The 21,819-nt window shown below is 36.9% G+C and overlaps 1 protein-coding gene across 16 annotated transcripts in view; it reads left to right on the forward strand.

The window, feature by feature from the left end:
- The window catches only part of METTL25 (methyltransferase like 25), a 130,151-nt gene that overhangs the window by 33,920 nt on the left and 74,412 nt on the right, over positions 1-21,819 (forward strand). For all 16 annotated transcript variants that reach the window (XR_013350592.1, XR_013350593.1, XR_013350591.1 and 13 more), the window contains one exon: positions 228-375. Coding sequence is in view for 2 of the 16 variants with exons in the window: in XM_077845660.1 (XP_077701786.1) it covers positions 228-375 (148 nt within the window). In the remaining 14 variants the exon portion in view is untranslated. The remainder of the gene's footprint in view (positions 1-227; positions 376-21,819) is intronic.

Raw genomic sequence — 21,819 nt, forward strand, 5'->3', positions numbered from 1 at the left:
TTAGAAAATAAACTCAAGAGTGTGTTAGTTATGATAAAAGATCACAGTCATTTTGCCTATAAAGGAAATAATTATTCATTTAAAAACATACACTACTTTCTAGGTAGACTGTGATCATTTTTAAAAGCCCCATACATTCTAATGAACATTTAAAATCTTCACCTGAAATTTTTTTTAGCCTTCCTCTTACTAATTCCAAAATTTATTTTTTCTTTTCATTTTTAAAGGATTGTTTGATGGTAGGTTTGCATACTTGCGGTGATCTTGCTCCAAATACTCTGCGAATATTTGCTTCCAAATCTGAAATCAAGGGAGTTTGCAGTGTGGGTTGTTGCTACCACCTCTTATCTGAAGAGTTTGAAAACCCGCATAAAGGTACAGAGTTTTCTATACCTCCTAATTATATTTATTTGAGCATAATGACTGCTTTCTGTCTCTCCTTTTTTTTTTATTGTTTGCAATAACATTTTGAATTCACATTTACGCATTTTATTATATCATCTTACGCATTTTATTATAGTTTTTTGTTCATGAAAAGGTCTTAATGAATGCTAAACACTGCAAATATTTAAAATTTTTATAGGTACATTTGAGAACTTCTGTTTAAAAACACTTGTATGATATACATTTACTTAAATAGTGAAGCATAGTTATTTTGAGATGAATATAGAGTTGCAAAGTTTGCTTTATATTTAAAGCCTCTGTTTTGTAAGCTGTATTGATATTTGTCATAAAAAAAAGTTCCTTACTGTATTTTGAAGAGTCAACGTACTCTGATTTTAACAATCTGCATAACAGCAGTTGCATCAAGATAATATTCAGGGATCCTTGGGTAGCTCAGTGGTTTAGCGCTGCCTTCTTTGCCTTGGGGCGTGATCCTGGAGTCTCAGGATCAGGTCCCACATCAGGCTTCCTGCATGGATCCTGCTTCTCCCTCTGCTGTGTCTCTGCCTGTGTCTCTCTCTCTGTCTCTCATGAATAAATAACCAAAACCTTAAAAAAAATAATATTCAAACCGTTCCCTGGACTGAGAAGGTACCTGAAGGGTACAGTACAAAGTACTTAGGTAGGACTTGAAGCATCTCGTAGCCCTTCTTCAGAGCCGCTCCCGAAACACCTATGTCTAATCCATTTTATATGCTCTTTCTGTAAGATGTAGTTTCAAAAGCACTGGTTCAGATTAGCTGGTTATTTAGTCTATTAACATTAGCAGTTCTCTTTTCTATTAGTATAATGGATTCTTTATCAACATGCACCATCTTGTTAAGAATTTTACATCAGGGACATGTGTGGATATGGATGGTATTGTATGCTCTTCTCAGTTTTAAAACCCGGGTGAAGATGAAATTGTAATTATTTTTCATTCAGTCATGTCCAAGAGGTAAAAATTGTGATTGTATAATTCTACTGAAATTTGACTGGATGAAACAGAGGTCATCCTTAAAACTGACAAAGATTTTTGTGAAATAAAAGTCCATTGAATTTGAATTCTTTTGTGTGTCTTAAAAAGTATCTTTTAGGAAAAGGTGCACAAAAGTAAAGTTGTGAATAAATAGAGATACACACAGAGAAGGCAAATTGGCAAAAAGTTAACAACAGTTTGGTTTACATGGAGAATATATATATTTGTTATGCCATTATTTCCAACCTGTCTCTGAGTACAAAAATTTTCTAGTAGAAATTTGGGGAAAAAAGTAAGCCCAAAAATAGAAAAAAAAAAAAGTAACCAAAATATATACAGAAGTATTTTACATTATCTTACAGTCTTGTACATCTTTCCTAAAAGATGAAGAATAACCTTCTATACAATCACAGTTGTACCATTTTAAAAATATTAGGTGAGTAGTGTTTTCCTGCATCAGCAAGAGATTTTATGTAGGGGAGGTTTGGTTTGTAATTCAGCAGCTTCCTATTCTGTGGGTACAGTGAAATGGGTTTTTTAAAATATAATTGGCTTATTTAGAGTAGGTGTAGATGCTTGGTGTATTCTTCAGTTCAGAAGTATTGTCCTCTACAGTGTAAGATCTTTAATTTCAGCTGTCTTTTTCTCTCATTCATTTTATCATCATCATACTCCCGGGAGATGCCTTCCCCTTCCAAAGGACTTCCCTTGCCTCTGCAGGCAGTACTGTTTTAGGACTGCCATCTCTGGTCCTACTGGACCTTTGCAACCATTGCTGTGTATCATCAGGTCTCAGACCTAGTCTCAGTATTTCTCACCAGCCATGGGATCCTCTTTTTTGACTTTGTACTCTATTCTAATACCCATTTTTCCACACCTGATTTTCCCTCTGGAATGATCCTCTCAGCTGGTTCTGCTAGTTTAGGATGTTTATTTACTAACTTACATTTAAATCAAAATTTGTAGTGTAGTTGTGGCTTATGAATAGTTTTCTTTATTCTATGTCTGGTTTTTGTCAAACATGTAATGAAATTCAGATTTAAGGGACTCATTATTTTATGGCAACCAGGAAGTACCATTGGTACATCTTTTATCATGTCTAGTTCTCTAAATCTATTCCTAAAGGGTTTGGTAAAAGCCATTTGCCAGGGTAGAAAAAAAAAATTAAGAGAATGCATACTCGTTTGTCTATCCATTTTATTTTATTTATTTATTTTATTTATTTATGAGAGAGAGGGAGAGAGGCAGAGACATAGGAGGAGGGAGAAGCAGGCTCCATGCCGGGAGCCCGACGTGGGACTCGATCCCGGGACTCCAGGATCGCGCCCTGGGCCGAAGGCGGGCGCTAAGCCACTGAGCCACCCAGGGATCGCCAAATCTATCCATTTTGTATTAGCCTTTAGGTACTTTTCTTTTTTAAGATTTATTTATTTTAGAGCACGTATGAACAAAGGGAGGGGCAGGCAGAGGGAAAGGGGGAGCGAGAATCCTCAAGCAGACTCCTTCCTGAGTGTGGAGCCCCACACTGGCTCCGTCCCAGGCTCCAAGATCATGACCTGAGCCAAAATCAAGAGTCAGCCGCCCAACGAACTGAGCTACCCAGGTACCCCTAGGTACCTTTTCTAAGAGATTATTGCATTAAACTATTGACAAGTGTTTATTGACCATGTATTTGAACAAAAATGAAAAATATACTTGATTAGGGCATGTTCAGTGGAGAAGTCTTTGAAGAATCTGAAAGGAGAGGGAAGAGAGTAGCATCTGCATCTTCAGTCATTCCTGCTTCTTTCCTGCCATGGAAAGAGCTGATATGTTTATGAGTCTTTAGAGTGTAGGTACTGGTTCTTGGTCACTTTTGTATCTTTAGATACTAAGCACATTGCCTCAAACATGATGCCTAGAGATCAGTGTTTGTATAATGTGTGTATAATGTGTGTTGAATAGATAATTTAGAACAAGTGACTAGCAGTAGAAAAAAAAATCACTATCACTGTAATGGCAGCTGCATTTCTTTCTTTCTCTCTCTCTTTCTTTTCTTTCTTTCTTTTTTTTGAGATTTTTAAAATTTATTCATAAGAGACACAGAGAGAGAGGCAGTGACAGAGGAAGAGGAAAAGGCAGGCTCCCCATGGGGAGACTGATGTGGGACTCGATCCCAGGACCCCGGGATCACGGCCTGAGCCAAAGGCAGATGCTCAACCACTGAGCCATCTAGGTGTCCTGGCAGCTGCATTTCATACTGGTAGGAGACAATGTGATTGAATAAACATTTCTTGACTAGCTACTATTTTCAAGGCTTGGTACTTGGTACTTCATGTATAGTAGAGATGAGGAGAGGCTCATAAAAAGTCAGTACTTTGGAAAAAAGTAAAAAACTCAAATAGATGCCAAGCAGAGTTCAGTTCAGTTCAACATTCATTGAATGCCAGCTGTGTTCCATACTGTGCTAAGCAGTGATGATATTAGAATGTATGAGATACCATGTTCACCCTCAAGAGATTAAAAAAATAGCCCTTAATCCTAGGAACCAGAGAGTCCCTGTTAGTAACTTAATTTGCAAAAAATCAACATAGAAAATTCAAATAATACAGAAAGATATTAAAAATAAAAATAAAGTCTCCCGACCCATATTTTTGCTTTCTTGTTTGATTTTCCAGAAAAGATCATGTGTACACATATGTACACACTTCATGTTCTTCTATTTTAGGGAACCAGAAGATAAACAATTCATTTTTTCACTTAATATATTGTAATCTTTTCATATCTGTACATACAGTGTTGCCTTGTTCTTTTAAGTGACTCCAAGGGATTTCATATGCTATTTTTTATAAAATATGGGAAGAGTGTTTCCCTGAATTTCCTAATCCTCCAACATTAGTTTCAAAAGAGTGTAGTAAGTGCTTATAAGACAGAAATTTATACCTGTGGATCTTATACCAGAATAACACGTAGCTCAGTCTGTGATGGGGGAGTGAGAGTTGAGGTTATGCTCCCAGCGTGGTGATACCCTCTGTGACTTAAAAGATCAGTAGGAGTTAATCAGACAAAGTGAGAAGGATATTACAAACAGTAAACAAAGGCATAGGGTGATGAGTGTTCACAATCAGGTTTCCTTCTCTTTGCTTTCCACAGTCACTGTTTCTCTTTTCTCCCATCCTTTTTTTCCTTATGTCTTTCTCAGAAGCAGTGATAATAATCCTCATGGTCATTTCAGTGAGTAAAAAAGCAGCTTTAAGAGAGAATGACGCCTCCATTTTCGGATTTCAGTTTACCTAAAAGTCATTTCGCCAGAATCTCTCTTTGGTTCTTTTAGTTTATTTATTTAGTACCTAATTATTCATAAAATAATCCTTGAGTCTTCTGGGAAAATTAGGTAAACCAGACAACTACATATCTTCACACTCTGGAAATGGAAGTCTCTCAGTTAACAGATCTCAAGCTTTTGGTCTTGGATCCTCTCCTTCTCTAGTGTGGAAGTTAACCACTGTTCAGTGAGTGAATAGGACATTTTTGGCTCCAGGATTTAGACAAGAAAAAGTGTTGGGAAGCTTTATAACAACACTGACTGGCAGCTACAGACTCATTTTCCCTCCTTTTAGGCAGGATTAATTCAAGGAAAGACTTTCCTATCAAAAGATATCTTGAGAATCACTGAGGTTATCAGGTAAACAATACTAGGCTTAACTGACAAAAGCTAATAGTGGTACCTTAGTACTGCTTGCTTTCCTTATGCATATCTGAAACAAACAGAAGATTGTGAGTTTTCCTTGTCAGGAAAGCAAAGAATAAGCAGAAAGTGACAGGACTGGGTGTTATGATGAAGTAGGTAGAAATGTATACAATAGGAGTACCTTCAAATACTTTGGAGGTCGAGAAGAGAGGTGGAAAGCCAAGAGATAGGAGAAAAATATAGAAAAATAAGTGATAGGAGCAACAAAAACAGCCTTTATTTGTGTTACAGTTTTGCCTAGCTTTGGACTGTCACATTTTCTCATCTCAAAAGCCAGATGGCAAAGGTAACTTACCCCCTTCTCTTTTTCCCAGGTCTTATCTCCATTTTCTTGCCTTATCTTGGCTATAGCAAAAGGAAAAGATGAGAGCTATCTCCTGCAATTTTTATAACAGTATCTCTAGATTCTGGCTGCCCAGCTAGATCAAATATGGCACTTTCAGTATATAGATGCCAGGGACCTGCTTCTGAACTTCTGAATTACAATCTCTATGAATAGCACTTAAATATAAATATTTTTAAGAAGCTCTATAAGTAATTCTGATGAACAGCATGCTTGAAAACAGGATATTTATTATGATTCCATAAGGGGACATAACAGAGTTCTAAAAGATGACTTGTAGAAATATATTCAAGATTTATTTATAGTCATTTCAGTCTTTCCCATGTGTAGACTTAGAGAGTCTACTGACATGCCAGTTTGCAGATCCAATTCAGAGACTGGACCCAAAAGCACCCAAGAGGGTGTATCAAAGTACAGAATGCAGAGTGCTGGAGTAATTAGCCAAAAAAATGTCCTTGAGGTGTGGAGCTCATAATAAAACCTGGGGAAAACCAAACATAGAGGGCAGGATACCATGTCATGAATGCATAATAAACTTGCTAGAATAGACAAAATCAAGGGGAAAAAGATAGGAAAGCAGAAGAATGTCCAAGATAATTATGAATATTACTAGAATTTTGATAGTTTAACTTTGTTGAAGAACTGTGTGTGTGTGTGTGTGTGTGTGTGTGTGTGAGTGAAGGCAGACAACAACAGTTTGTTATGGACTATATAGCTGTAACTATTTGGATAGATAAAATATGAATATAGTCTCGTTTTGTATATACAGTGTATACTATGTAGTTCTCATTTCCCTTACCAAAGTAAAAATCCATCACTATACAGTTTGATCATTATATTAAACTAACTTATAGGGCAAGAGGTTTGCATGCATAAGGTTAGCCTATTTCCTGTCATATATCTAGCACTTGGGTTCCATGGAATTATATCTCTGAATGGTCAAGTGTGTCATGTGTCTCTCTCTTCATATCTTATACACCTGCCCCTCACCCTCACTTTGTTTGCACAGCTGTTTTTAAGTTTAAATTGGGGCATGGTAGCCCTTTGGGATGTAAATTTGAGTTATTAATAGTCCAACGTAGTATAGTAGGAAAGTCTGGTATGTACACTGCAACTTTTTATGATGATATGTACTATGTAAACAATATGTGTTTTACATGATATGTTTACCCAGTATGCTGTGGTAGACCATGGAGGTGGTCCGCCATGAATGTCAATTTTCAAAAATACCTCAAAGCTCTCTGAGTCATCATGAATACTGAAGTTATACCATATGTTTTAAGAACTGCTTTTAAATATTTATACATTATGAGCCAGTAGTTCCTAGGAGAACAAGAAATACCAGGAACAATTTTATTTTAGTGCTTTGTAGAACACGTATATTTTCCCAAGCTTGAATTGTTGCAGCCTTTTGTTTTAATACTGATTATTATTGTCATAATTAATTTGAAATGCTGGGATCCCTGGGTGGCGCAGCGGTTTGGCGCCTGCCTTTGGCCCAGGGCGCGATCCTGGAGACCCGGGATCGAATCCCACGTCGGGCTCCCGGTGCATGGAGCCTGCTTCTCCCTCTGCCTGTGTCTCTGCCTCTCTCTCTCTCTCTCTGTGTGACTATCATAAATAAATAAAATTTAAAAAAAAAATTTGAAATGCTTTATTACTTTTCCCCCTCAAAGTTGGAGAGAGAAATTCTTTTGGTTGTTTTCCTGTAAATGTAGAAAAGTGCTATAAGGAAATACTACCTAATATTTACCTATTACCTGTCTAGATCCATATATCTCTTCCTCCTTGCTAACTAAACTATCATTTTGTTAAGGTATCAGTCTTTAGGAAGATTGTGTCCTTTTATAGCCTTAGAAATAAATTACTTTCTTTTTTATTTTTTAAAGTAATCTCTACACCCACAACCCTGAGATCAAGAGTCAAATGCTCATCCCACTGAACCAGCCAGGCGCCCAAGAAATAGATGACTTTCAATCTCAGTTAATTATGGTAGTTTTATTTATTTAGGAATGGATATGAGACACAGTTCTTACCAATGAAGCAGGAGGAGCGTATCTCCTAGGGGGTTTCCTAGGAAAATTTTAATTTTTTCCTTAAAACTGAGCTCAAGGCAGGAAATCTCTTTTTTTTTTTTTTTTTTTGGTCTCTGAACTTGGTCATTTGTGTGTATTTGTTCAGCTTAACAGATGTATCTCTCTATATCTGCCTGTTATATATACTGTCAGAAATTGGTGTTAATGCTCTGAGTCCTTCAGGCCCAGTCTGAGGGACAAAAGATAATTTTATATTTCCTCTAAGTTTATACAATCATTATAGATGCTTAGGAATACAGAAAGAGTAGAGAAAGATCTAGGACCCTGAAAAGTCACATCAGGCTGTTTTATACAACTTCTTCTGTGGCGTTGGTAGAAAGCCCCTACTGGGAGTACCTCTTGCCAGGGGCCTAGATTTGTGCTTGGTCTTTCCTCACCCCATCCCCAGCTCAGTGCCCAGCAGTCTTCTAGTATGGATAGTGCATTCCAACAACTGTAGATTTGCAGATCACATGAACGGTGTAACCTTTGAAAGCCTGCAGTATACCTTCATGTTTACTCCATGCCTTACCGTGTTACAGGGTATTAAGGTGATTCTCCCATAGGTTCCTCCATTTATTTTTGTTTTGTTTTTAACCAGAGGAGGGCTGTAGATAGTCTTTTAGTGGCATATTTCAATCTGGTTCTGCCATTTCTATATCCAATGGTAATATTTCAAGGGCACATGATTCCTCTCGTATTGTAGATTCTCTGTTTATGTCACCAGTAGGAACTTAAAGGAAGCTAGATACTTATATAGTCGTCTTCACCGTCTTGAGATGAACTATTGATGTGACTGCTTTAAATTTAGAGGTACTTTACTGGGAAAGTTATCTGGAGGGTTTTATTTTTCCTGTTTTTTTTTTGTTTTAATTTTTTTTAGATATCTGGAGGTTAAAAAAAAACGTTGAGCATATCATTTGAAAATGTAGCATACTGCTTAAAAATAAGTTTATCTTTTTCTAGAGATCTTTCAGATACACGGTATATGGTATTAACTACTCTTAAGATGGGCAGCACCCGTGGCGCAGCAGTTTAGCGCTGCCTGTGGCCCCGGGGCGTGATCCTGGAGACCCTGGATCAAGTCCCACATCAGGCTGTCTGTATGATGCCTGCTTCTCCCTCTGCCTGTGTCTCTGCCTCTCTCTCTCTCTCTCTCTGTCTCTATGAATAAATAAATAAAATCTTTAAAAAAAATACTCTTAAGACAATATTAGCTGGTTAATAACAGCATTAAACCATACATTGTATCATACAGAAAGGTATGACTAGTTTCTTTGTCATGGTAATAGAAGTGAATTATTCCCCTCATTGCAGCAGTACATAGAATTGCTGTCTTTTCAGTAAAGACTCGACAATATATATTTTCTGACACATATAATATGTATTTTACTAAACAAATCTTTTTGCCTAGTATAGTCTTTTAATACTGGAAGTTTGAGGGATGTAGAGGAATAAGGCATGGTTTCTCTTTTCAAAACAACATGTATTTGACTTTTATTTCTAGCAGTGTGGGAGATGTGATTTTTCCGAGAAACGATCCTACTGTAGTTCAGCTAGCTTTTGGCTAAACTAGAACATGCAAATTTTTTAAAGCATTGCTGAATCCACAAAAAGTAAGGGAAATCTCTATGATTCAAGAAAAATCAAAACCTAAAAGTTAGGGATGCTTGGGTAGCTCAGTGGTTGAGCCTCTGCCTTTGGCTCGAGGTGTGATCCTGGGATTGAGTCTCACATCAGATCAGGCTCCCTGCAGAGAGCCTGCTTCTCCCTCTGCCTGTCTCTGCCTCTCTCTGTGTGTGTCTCATGAATAAATGAATAAAATCTTAAAAAACAACAATTTAAGGTTAAAAGGAGAGATGAGGAAGAGGAGTTGAAACCAGAGCCTGGAACTGAAGCCATAAGGTAGCAGACAGTGTTGTCCTGAGGCAGATGCTTCCCACAGTGGGATCTAGAGAGTAATATTAGGCCTCCTGCATGGTCAGGGGCCTAACCTGAAAAGTCCATACTAAGCCATGACCTTGAATGAGACAAGAATTTTCGGTCAGATCTATACAGAAACAAAAATCAAATCCCTACGAGGGAATACTTTTCCAAATTCAGGTCCTTGGAATTTCTGTAGGTTAAAATCTACGAAATATTAGCTCAAAACTTAACAAACTAAATCACAAAACATGTCTGGCTGGACATAACCTGAATGCTCCCTGCCCCTATTCAACTAAAAATACTGAATACAGTTCAATTTTGTTTCTTTTTAAAAGCATTGAAATACTAGAAAGATACATAGTATTTATCAGGTCAACATGTAGGAGAATGCAGGAGTCCACAAAGATGATGGAAGCACTGAAGCCACTAAGGGTATTTGTGTCATAGACCTTCAAGGGGTAGGCACACAAAGGAGTCTTACAGGACATACTCTCACAAGTTGAGACCACAAAGGTGAGGACTAAAGTCAGGGCAGCAGTGGTAGAGATAGTTAATTAGGAGAATTTAAGAAACATTTAAGATTGTTTAGAGTGGGAGATAATGAAGCAGGAATTGTCAAGGATTATTACCAGGTGTCAATTTTCAGCCACTGTGTAGGTGGTGGCACAACTTACATGATAGGAAACACTAAGGATGGACCAAGTTTCAGGCAAAGTTTTGAACATGTTTAATATTTTGAAATTGCTTTACGTATGAGTGATGCTATTTTGGGAAAGTTTTATAAAAACAGACAATTAAATACATGGAAGTGGAGCTCTTGTAGCGTAATTGTAGGATTTATTTTTCTCTTATTTTCCGGAAAATCTGTAGTAGCTGACAGTGGCTCATACATAGTTCAAGGATGTGGAGGCCAAGGTCTTTACAGTTTTATTGGCTTTTCAATTATGGCTATATAATGGTTGCTACTGTCCAGCCATTATAGTTCAAATGAAAAGAAATATGAAGATGAAAGAGTTTCTCCCATCAGAGACAGTGCCCTAGATAGAACTTCCTTTCCTTATAGACTACTTCTAAAAGGCTAGGAAATGGAATCTTCTAGATGGGTACATTGCACCTCCAAATGAAATCAAGATTCTGTGAGTGAGAAAGAAGGAGAAACTGGGTATTAGGTGGGCAATTAGCATCGTCTATCACTGTATGGGTGTGTGTATGTATCACATATGTGCCTTTGTGTAGTATTAATACATGAATAAGACACAAGAAAGAGGAAACTATAAAGGAGAGTGAGAATGTAACGCATGTAATCACATCCATTGTCCTCTTCTTCCTTTCTTCCTTTTAATAATTATAACTCCTCTTAGTTTTAGCAGAGAAAACATCGCCCAAGCATCCAGAGTACCCATCTCCCATGAGAAGAATTCAAGGCAGTAGAATGTGAGTCAGAAAAATGTATGCAGCTTATTTAAAAGTGCTGCTCAGACCCCATTTTTTTCACCCTTCTTGCCAGCCAATTAACGACAGTAATCCCGATACCAGTGCCAGTAGCCAGCTCTTGAGGATGCCAGAGCAGCCCCTGTCATCTGGGTCTCTGGATAGCACATTGTACACTGCCTGGCTTCTTTTGGACTATCACAAGAGAGAAGTAGACTTCTGTTTAATTTAGGGACCTATGTTCTGAGATCCTTTGTGACACCCTGTCTAGTGTAGGTTAATCTAAGGCCTTGTTCTGAGTGCTTCTCCTTTGTGTGAAACTTGTATCTTGAGACTATAACTGTATTTATGTGCTATGAATCTACACAAGCCGATAGTAGTAGCAACAATAAACAATAACGTGATTTATGAATTAATTATGTAGGTATATGATTTATAAGTGATTTCTTAGAGATAAGGAAAAAGAATATGATAAGTGTTAAAAGAACCATTCTAGCTAAAATGTAAAGATTACTTCCTGTCAAGAGGTTAGGAAAAGCTTTATGAGGTAGTAACTTTGGAATTGAGCTTTACAGTGTAAGATTTAGATAAGCAAAAATGAGAGGGGCATTCCAGACATATGAATGAGGTAGGTTAAGTCAAAGCGCAGTAGGTCACTCATTGGGAATGGCTGAATTCTCTAGCTAGGTGGTAACCTAATTCATATGAACTATTGAAATGTTGAAGAGTATTGCAATGAACTCCTCTGGAAAGTCCATTTTGGTAATAAAACTTTTGAACAGAACAGTAATGTGACCAAGAGCAGAAGTTGTCAGACCTGTGATTCTCAACCATGAGATTTGTTGAGACCCTAAAGTGGGGAAAGGAAAATAAACCAGAATCTGTGGGACCAAGGCTAGGGGAACTAATTCAGTGGAAGTATTTACCCCAAATCAGGTAGCTGGTTCCCTAATAGTATTCAGAAGGCAAACTCTAGGGGCACCTGGGTGGTTCACTTGGTTAAGCGTCTGTCTTCTGCTCAGGTCCTGGTCCCAAGGTCCTGGAATTGAGCCCTGTGTGGTGCTTCCTGCTCAGTGGGGAGCCTGCTTCTCCATCTCCCTGTGCCCTCCCCCTGCTCACTTGTGCTCTCTCATGTGTGCCCTCTCTCTCTCAAATAAATTAAAGAAAGACCAGTTCCCATCACGTGTGAGTTGACATCTATCATCTATATAGTATCATTACTATATGTGAAGCATTATTCTAGGTACGTTACTAGTATTGACTCTTTTTGTCTTCATCTCTCCTATGAGGTAATAATGTTACCATTCCCATTTTCATTATTCTTCATAACACCACTATCAGGTAACACTATTATTATACTGGCCATTTCAGGTGAGAATACTGAATGGCATGGCGGTTAAGTAACCTGCTTAAGATCATACAGTTAATAAGTAAAGGAGTTAGAATTTTAGCCCAACCAGTCTGGTTCTAGAGTCACACTCTTAAAGCATCTGTCAGAAATTGAGACAGAGAGATAGGATTTGGCCTTCTGGAGAGATTCTGTTAATTTTAAAAACATCAGGGCTAAAACCCAGTATATTAGTTTTGGATTAATTTCTGGCTTTTATTGGAGTCCGAGAATCTAAACCAGAACCTGAGGCAAAGGCTTAGGTAGATCTTCTGTGTAAAAAGTGAGACAAATAGGGGAAGCTCAGGGGATACACAAATGCTAGTTCTTCCTAAATATAGAGGAGAGTCCAAGTACAGAACTGAAGACAAATTCTGGTCCTCACCTCTTTTTAAGAATATCAATCCTTAAAAATGGAAAAGCTTGGTTAGTTTGAGTTTGGAAACTAGGGAGGGATATTGACACTGGTGGCGATCAAGACAGTTTGGAGATTGGTAAATCTTTCCTCACTCATACAGGGTTAGGACAGTTTCCTAATTTCTGCTTCTCTCTCTTCAGTTGTGTACCCTATAACTTGTTCGCAGTCAAATAGAGTGACATGGTGCTATTTTCCTTCTCTGGAATATGAAAAGGGTGAGGGGTCTCTGAGTGGCCAAGCTTATATAGAAATACCTTTTGTTTTTAGGAGCAGCATTATCCTTAAACATCTCTATTTTGTGTTAAGGTTCAATGAATATAGGTATTTAATATGAGATAAATGTGTCATCTCCCACATTCTATAAGCTTTCTTTTTATGTTAAATATCATGCTTTATTTGCTAGAATTACTATTTTATTAAATTGGCATGATTTTAATAGCTATATCCTGCTTTGATTTTGCCTTTCTTTTTTGGTTTTATGGTCTATACCACGTAATTAGCTTTTTCTATTTTTCTATTCATTTTCTATTTGCGTGGGCCACATGGGCCTTGAGAGAAGGGAGACTGAGACAATTTCAGGATGAGTTTTGCCATAATGTAGGAGGCATGTGGCTTCTGAAGAGACTCATCTTGGAAAGAAAGAAAACAGTGGTTAACCATACCTAGAATCTCAGCCAGAACCTGAGTTTTAAAATACTTTTGGCTGTAAATAATAGCAAGTTCACCCAACAGTGGCAAAAACAACAAAGTCCTTAATTTCCTCACATAAACAGAAGTCAGGAGTAGCAGTTCTAGGGTTGATTCACTGATTCTGTGACATCAGGGCCCTGGATTCTCAGGGCTGTAGTTATAGACATTATGTCTTCATCAAAAGTGAGTTAGAGGGCAGCCCAGGTGGCTCAGCCTAGGGCCTGATCCTGGAGACCGGGGATCAAGTCCCACATCGGGCTCCCTGCCTGACGCCTCCTCCTCCCTCTGCCTGTGTCTCTGCCTGTGTCTCTCATGAATAAATAAATAAAATCTTAAAAAAAAAAAAAAGTGAGTTAGAGACTTTCTCCTCAAGCATTCGCCCCTCTGTCCAGGCTCTGTCCAAGAGGGTGAAAAATATCTGTCCAGAAATTTCTCAGAATTGTTTCATGTCTTCTTGCCCACACATATTTCACAAAGTAACTTCTGGCTGTAAAGGAGTCTGTAAAAGTGACTATTTGACTTTTCAGCCTCCTTGGTGAGGCCAGCAAAGGGTACAGGTGTTAAGCTATGTCTGCAAAATACTTTTTCTTATCCTCCCCCACCTCTCCTCCTTTCTTTCTGCTTTCTTTACTGTTTCCTCTAGGTTGTGTACTGATTTTGAGGACTGAGTAAAATGAGAGCACTAATTCTCTAAAAAGAGAGGGGCAGTGATCTCTTCGAGTGCTCTTTTGCTTTGGCACCTACCACATAATTTAATCGTTATTAAATTAATGGTTTAGGTTTAATGTCTTCAGAATGCTTTAGTATTAATTTCTTGGTGTAGACTCTGACAACTTTAAAACAGAAAGTTTAGGATCCCTGGGTGGCGCAGCGGTTTGGCGCCTGCCTTTGGCCCAGGGCGTGATCCCGGAGACCCGGGATCGAATCCCACATCGGGCTCCCGGTGCATGGAGCCTGCTTCTCCCTCTGCCTGTCTCTGTCTCTCTCTCTCTCTCTGTGACTATCATAAATAAAAAAATATATAAAAAATTAAAAAAATAAAATTTAAAAAAAAAAAAAAAAAAAAACAGAAAGTTTATCTTTAAAATTTTTCTTTTAATGCCTAACAGTCACCAAAATATGTGATATATAGCAAGTACTCAATAAAGGAAATTTTAAGAAAAAACTGATTCAGTACTGGTTAAAACTTAAAAACAAAAGTGTTTGATGAGACATCTTGAGAAGAGATATTATTAAGTAGTTTGGGAATTCTTAAGGTACTGAGCTGGCTTTGCCCTTCTCAGCAAAGGTAAGAAACAGAAGGTTAAAGAAGGTTTACATTCCAGAGGCCACTGGAGCAAAATGATGAAAGCACACTATCCTGGTGAGACAGAGGTCTTATTTAATTTTAAATATACACAAACTCAGATTCCTTTGTGATCATAAATTATAATTCCTTCTTTGGTTTTCTTTGAGAAGAAAGAAGAAACTTCTAAATACTTACCTATTAACTATGAAGTTTCTATTTCTCTCTAAAGCATGTAATCTTTAACCTCAAATCATATGATGACCACAAAGGTTGTAAAATTTGTGAAAGAAGAATGTATTGGTTCTCTTGATCATAATAGTGGTTTCACATTTTTTTGTATATTTTTTTATTGGAGTTCGATTTGCCAACATCACATAACACCCACTGCTCATCCCATCAAGTGCCCCCCTCAGTGCCCGTCACCCAGTCAGGCTCATTTTTTTTTTACTCAGATCCAAATTAAGAAGTACGTTTTATGTCATTACGGATTAATAGATAAATAAAACTGGTACTGAAATTTCACAAAAAATTACTTATTCTTTCTTCTTTTTGGTTAATTAATATTCATTTTTTGAAAGGTACTGGATCTTATAACACACAATGCATGCTAATGTGATTATTTTATTCCATTCTGTTAACATTTTATAAAATGTTGGCCATAATCCACTAAATTGGTTTTATGACCTATTAATGGGTTGTAGCTAGTATTTTGATGGTAAATTTATAATGGCTGCCTTTTGCACCTGAAGAAAAGCCCCCAGTATGTGTTTTCTGATTTCCATGGTGTAAATACACCCTACTTGGCCAGTTTCAAGCTACTATCCTGATGTCACTGGGTGTTGAAATGGGAAGAAATGACATATTCGGCTTTCTCTGGAGCCATTATGAGCCAGCTTCGCTACACCACTGGCTATTATAATATATAGTTTAAAATGAATATGAATTCATGTTTGTTATAAGTAAGTTCATTTAAACTGCAAATCAGGAAAAAAAAAAAAACAACAACTGCAAATCACCTTATCTGTTAAACATCACAAACGATGTCTGTTACATAGCAGATACCAAATATGTATTTGGTAGAAGAATGAGTTCTTTATTTTGACAGATATGAAAGAGTATTTGTATCTCTCCAAGTTTGTTTCTTTTTCAGTTCAATTATTCACACAAGGACTATAATTTCTTATCTGAATGTCATATAGAGATTTTTTATATTCATAAACTTAAAATTGAAGAGGAAATGTTTTATTGTATTTATATGCTATGATGCCTACTATATCATTTGTTCATCACTGAAATGGTTTTCTAAGAGTTTTAGCCTAAAATTTGATAAAATAAAAACAAATTATTATTAAAAAAGCTATAAGTGATTATATTTCAAAACAATTCTTTGAAGAAAATAAAGCTTCAAAAACAAGTTACATAGAAATGATGGATTACATTTCATATTCTTTTCAATGAACAATCTTTTAGCCTTTCTATAAATCATTAATATTTGATCCAGAATCTGGATATTAGGGGCATAGAATTTTTTTTTTTTTTTTAGCAACTCCTTTTAATTTAAAATTAACCTGAAATTAAAATGAAGACTCTGAAACAGTTATAGAAACATAAGAGCTGATTTAGTAACAGCTTTGGGCATTGAGAATATCAATAAACATTTATTCAGCCCAGAGTATGCAGAGATTTGGAAGACACTCCAGAACTGTGTACCTACTAACTGACCACTTTGCTAGATAAAACACCTGAAAAAAATTTATAACCCGATGGGAAGACAGATAACAAAAGACAGCTGTAATTCAATGTGATAAGTGCTATATTAGAGTTATAAGTTACATTGAAAGTGTAGAGCTGGTGACATTTAAATGCCCAGGGGAGTCCAAGAACACCACTTAGAAGAGGACATGCTTTGACTACCTCGAGTTTTACTTCTGTCTCTGCAGTGCTACACCATTGGATAAATCAGGTAGCCTTTGTGGGTCATCTATAAATTAGTGAGAAGAAAGGGGCTAACTTCAGTGGCCTTGGAGGTTTCTCATAGTTCCAGTAATGATTCTGTGACTTGAACGTAGCTTTCCAAAATATGCCTTTTGTTCCAACTGAACCTCACCTATATTTATTATGACATTTAGATTTAGTTTCATTATCTTCTTTTCTTAATTATATTGGATTTTCATGAACAGATATCTACCTTCCTACCATGATTCTACATTTGGATGATAATATAGAGGTTTTGAAAATAAGTATAATAATGGCCTTAAGTTTATTTTCCCCAAAATTTGGCTCTAAGAAGTAAAATTACCTAATAATAATTTATGGGAAGTGCATATTTACATTTTCATTTACTTAACTATCAATATTAACAGTTTATTAGCTTATTTAGTAATTTTAGTAACTCAGAAACCATGAGGAGCAAACTCAGCTTAAATAAGGTATTGCTCTTGTAATCTTATAGCAGATAAGTAGACTTAACTGTCAGCCCTGTAGATTCAGCTGTTTATAAGCTTTCGTTACAATATCACATTACTTCTCACTATTCAGTTGGGTTTATGTCTCAGAACAATTCTTGCCAATTAATATGGGAAAAATATAGAGGTTTCTAGATGTACTTGGCAGTCTTTATACAATTACTTCACATAGACAGCTGTATCTAATCTTCATTCAGTTCTACATTTTCTGGAGTATTGGCACTGATTTTACTTTTGCCATAGGGCATCTTCTTGCTGTCTAGAGGTAGTTAAATGGAGTTTTAATACATTTTACTACTTTTTTTCTTTAGTTTGCACCTCGTTATTTCTCATGACTAATATAAGTGGTTTCTGAAACTCATGCAGATTGTATTTATTCAGCATAAAAAAAGTTCTCCCTGTGCTCATGGTAAATAAAAGAAGTCAAGAATGTGATTAAATCTAAAATAGAAAATTAATATCTACTTAAAAGAAATAGTAAAGAGAAATAAGTTATGTTTCAAATATAGAGTAATATGAAATCAAAGCTAATAGAAATTCTTATCAGAAGGTTAACTATCAAAGTAATACAAAACAGGGCTTTTGAAAAAACTAAATTACATTTTGCTAGGTTTATTTTTTTAAGATTTTGTTTATTAGAACATGCGTGGGGGAAGGGCAGAGATAGAGGGGAGAGGGAGAAGCAGACTCTCTGCTGAGTGGGGGAGCCTGACATGTGGTTTGATTCCAGGACCCTGGGATCACGACCCATGTGGAAGGCAGATGCTTACCCGAATGAGCCACCATTTTACCAGGCACCATTTTACTAGGTTTATATACAAATTTGGGTTTGTATATTGTAAAGCATATGATCTTGAAAAATATTTTGCGATAAATATAGTATTCTCACATTTCTTTTTCCCATGGTAAATAAAGTATGAGCAAGTGGTCTAAATTTGTTTCATCATCAATCTGGCACAGTGAGTAAAATTTTCATTGGAATGAAGTCACACCATGATCCATAATATTAGTCTGAAGACTGTCTCATTGACTTAATGTTTCAGATGTTCAGCATATGTCTCAGTGTAAACTCTTATCAAGACTGTTAAAGGACTCTGAAAAGAGCTCATTAAGAATGGTAGGAGAAACTTTTTGGGCTCAGTGAGAGCAATTGGGGAGCTACTATCACAGTGGTGGCCAGGCCAACACCGTTTTCTCTCAGCATCGAGACTTTACCATTCCTACAGTCATGCACAAAAACAGCCAGACAGTAATGTCTAGATGGATTTACTAAGAAATGATGCTTCAGGCGATGTCTGGGTGGCTCAGTCGATTGGGCAGCCGACTCTTGATTTTGGCTCTGGTCATAATTTCAGTGTACTAGGATTGATTGAGCCCTGAGCTTATTGGGAAGTTTGCTCAAGGATTCTCTCCCTTTCCCTCTGCCCCTCCCCCCACTCACACACATGCACACATGCTCTCTTTCTTTAAAATAAGTAAATAAATCTTAAAGAAACTGTTTTATCATAGATATGATTCTATAAAAGTAATAGATTACATTTTTAACTAGCTGTTTATTTTCTGTTGTACATATACTATAATTTACATATTCTCTCCCTTGAGATTATATTCCTAGCTGCACTTTTAACCAAAAGATAAGTGAGATACTAATGCATTGATTATATTGTGGAACTAGAAGTGGAAATGAGATGCAGAAAGAAAAATGTTGTAAATGGGATTGACTCCTTAGTTTCTCTTTCTTCAGTCTCGTTGTTAGTGTATAGAAATGCCACTGATTTCTGGGCATTGATTTTGTATCCTGCCACGCTACCGAATTGCTGTATGAGTTCTAGCAATCTTGGGGTGGAGACTTTTGGGTTTTCTATGTAGAGTATCATGTCATCGGCAAAGAGGGAGAGTTTGACTTCTTCTTTGCCAATTTGAATGCCTTTAATGTCTTTTTGTTGTCTGATTGCCAAAAGCATAAGACACCTAGGAATAAACCTAACCAAAGATGTAAAGGATCTATACCCTAAAAACTATAGAACACCTCTGAAAGAAATTGAGGAAGACACAAAGAGATGGAAAAATATTCCATGCTCATGGATTGGCAGAATTAATAATGTGAAAATGTCAATGTTACCCAGGGCAATATACACGTTTAATGCAATCCCTATCAAAATACCATGGACTTTCTTCAGAGAGAACAAATTATTTTAAGATTTGTGTGGAATCAGAAAAGACCCCAAATAGCCAGGGGAATTTTAAAAAAGAAAACCATATCTGGGGGCATCACAGTGCCAGATTTCAGGTTGTACTACAAAGCTGTGGTCATCAAGACAGTGTGGTACTGGCACAAAAACAGACACATAGATCAATGGAACAGAATAGAGAACCCAGAAGTGGACCCTGAACTTTATGGTCAACTAATATTCGATAAAGGAGGAAAGACTATCCACTGGAAGAAAGACAGTCTCTTCAATAAATGGTGCTGGGAAAATTGGACATCCACATGCAGAAGAATGAAACTAGACCACTCTCTTGCACCACACACAAAGATAAACTCAAAATGGATGAAAGATCTAAATGTGAGACAAGACTCCCATCAAAATCCTAGAGAAGAACACAGGCAACACCCTTTTTGAACTCGGCCACAGTAACTTCTTGCAAGATACATCCACGAAGGCAAAAGAAACAAAAGCAAAAATGAACTATTGGGACTTCATCAAGATAAAAAGCTTTTGCACAGCAAAGGATACAGTCAACATAACTAAAAGATAGCCTACAGAATGGGAGAAGATATTTGCAAATGACATATCAGATAAAGGGCTAGTTTCCAAGATCTATAAAGAACTTATTAAACTCAACACCAAAGAAACAAACAATCCAATCATGAAATGGGCAAAAGACATGAAGAGAAATCTCACAGAGGAAGACACAGACATGGCCAACATGCACATGAGAAAATGCTCCGCATCACTTGCCATCAGGGAAATACAAATCAAAACCACAATGAGATACCACCTCACACCAGTGAGAATGGGGAACATTAACAAGGCAGGAAACAACAAATGTTGGAGAGGATGCAGAGAAAAGGGAACCCTCTTACACTGTTGGTGGGAATGTGAACTGGTGCAGCCACTCTGGAAACTGTGTGGAGGTTCCTCAAAGAGTTAAAAATAGACCTGCCCTACGACCCAGCAATTGCATTGTTGGGGATTTACCCCAAAGATACAGATGCAATGAAACGCAGGGACACCTACACCCTGATGTTTATAGCAGCAATGGCCACAATAGCCAAACTGTGGAAGGAGCCTCGGTGTCCGTCGAAAGATGAGTGGATAAAGAAGACGTGGTCTATGTATACAATGGAATATTACTCAGCTATTAGAAATGACAAATACCCACCATTTGCTTCAACGTGGATGGAACTGGAGGGTATTATACTGAGTGAAGTAAGTCAGTCGGAGAAGGACAAACATTATATGTTCTCATTCATGTGGGGAATATAAAAAATAGTGAAAGGGAATATAAGGGAAGGGAGAAGAAATGTGTGGGAAATATCAGAAAGGGAGACAGAACGTAAAGACTGCTAACTCTGGGAAACAAACTAGGGGAGGTAGAAGGGGAGGAGGGCGGGGGGTGGAAGTGAATGGGTGATGAGCACTGGGGGTTATTCTGTATGTTGGTAAATTGAACACCAATAAAAAATAAATGAAAAAAAAAGAAAAATGTTATAAATAGGGCTATATGTGTCATGGTCTAGAGAGAAACAAATGAGAAATAATAAATAGCTCTTTTACCATTGACTAACCAGCTCTACTGCTTTAGAATAGTCTGCATAGAAAAAGTCCATAGGTGGAATATATATCTTAGTGACTTAAATCAAAGGTAGTTTCTTGTGAAGGCAGAAGAAGAGGACCAGTAGGGACTCAACCCGTATTTACATAATGTGTCAATTAATTAACATGAACATATGATCATAGTGCTATGATTTTCCTTAAATGTCTTGAATTCTAGGATCTTTCTCCAGGACTTCCTTTACAACTTAAATCATTGTTGATAGCTATGTATAAATTTTATCTTTTTAAGTTATTACATTTTTATACCCATATTTATTCTAATCATTTCGAGAGAATAGAGCAATTTTTAGATACCTAGGATACCTATCAACCTATATTTTACCTATATTGTCATAAAGCGTTATAGAAATGATACCAACATGTGTTATGCAAAAAAATACGAAGCTTTAATTAATTAAACTGAGTGAACTGAAAACAGTAAACATTCTGACAGCATACAAATGTACAGTAAAAAGTAAAAGTCTTTGTTCAGCTTCACTACCCACAATGACACTCCCTTCTCATATTTCTGTCCAAATGTGTATATGTACAGATATCTTGGGTTTTTGATAAAAGGAATCAAACTGAATGTAATCATCTATTCATTTATCCATTCTTTCAAAAAATATTTATTATTATGTTTATAGTGTGCCAGGTACTCTTCTGGGAGCTGAAGAGATGGAAGGAAAAAGAAAAGTTCCTGCTTGTATGTCATTTAATATAGATATAGTATATCATATGGTGATAAGTGCTGTGGAGAAAAATAAAAGTGAGTGAAAGTGAGGTAGGAGGGATAAGAGTGAGGAGGGATGCTATTTTATATATAGTAGCCAGGGAAGGCCT

The sequence above is a fragment of the Canis aureus genome, chromosome 13 (genome assembly GCF_053574225.1).
Source record: "Canis aureus isolate CA01 chromosome 13, VMU_Caureus_v.1.0, whole genome shotgun sequence".
Classification (NCBI taxonomy): domain Eukaryota; kingdom Metazoa; phylum Chordata; class Mammalia; order Carnivora; family Canidae; genus Canis; species Canis aureus.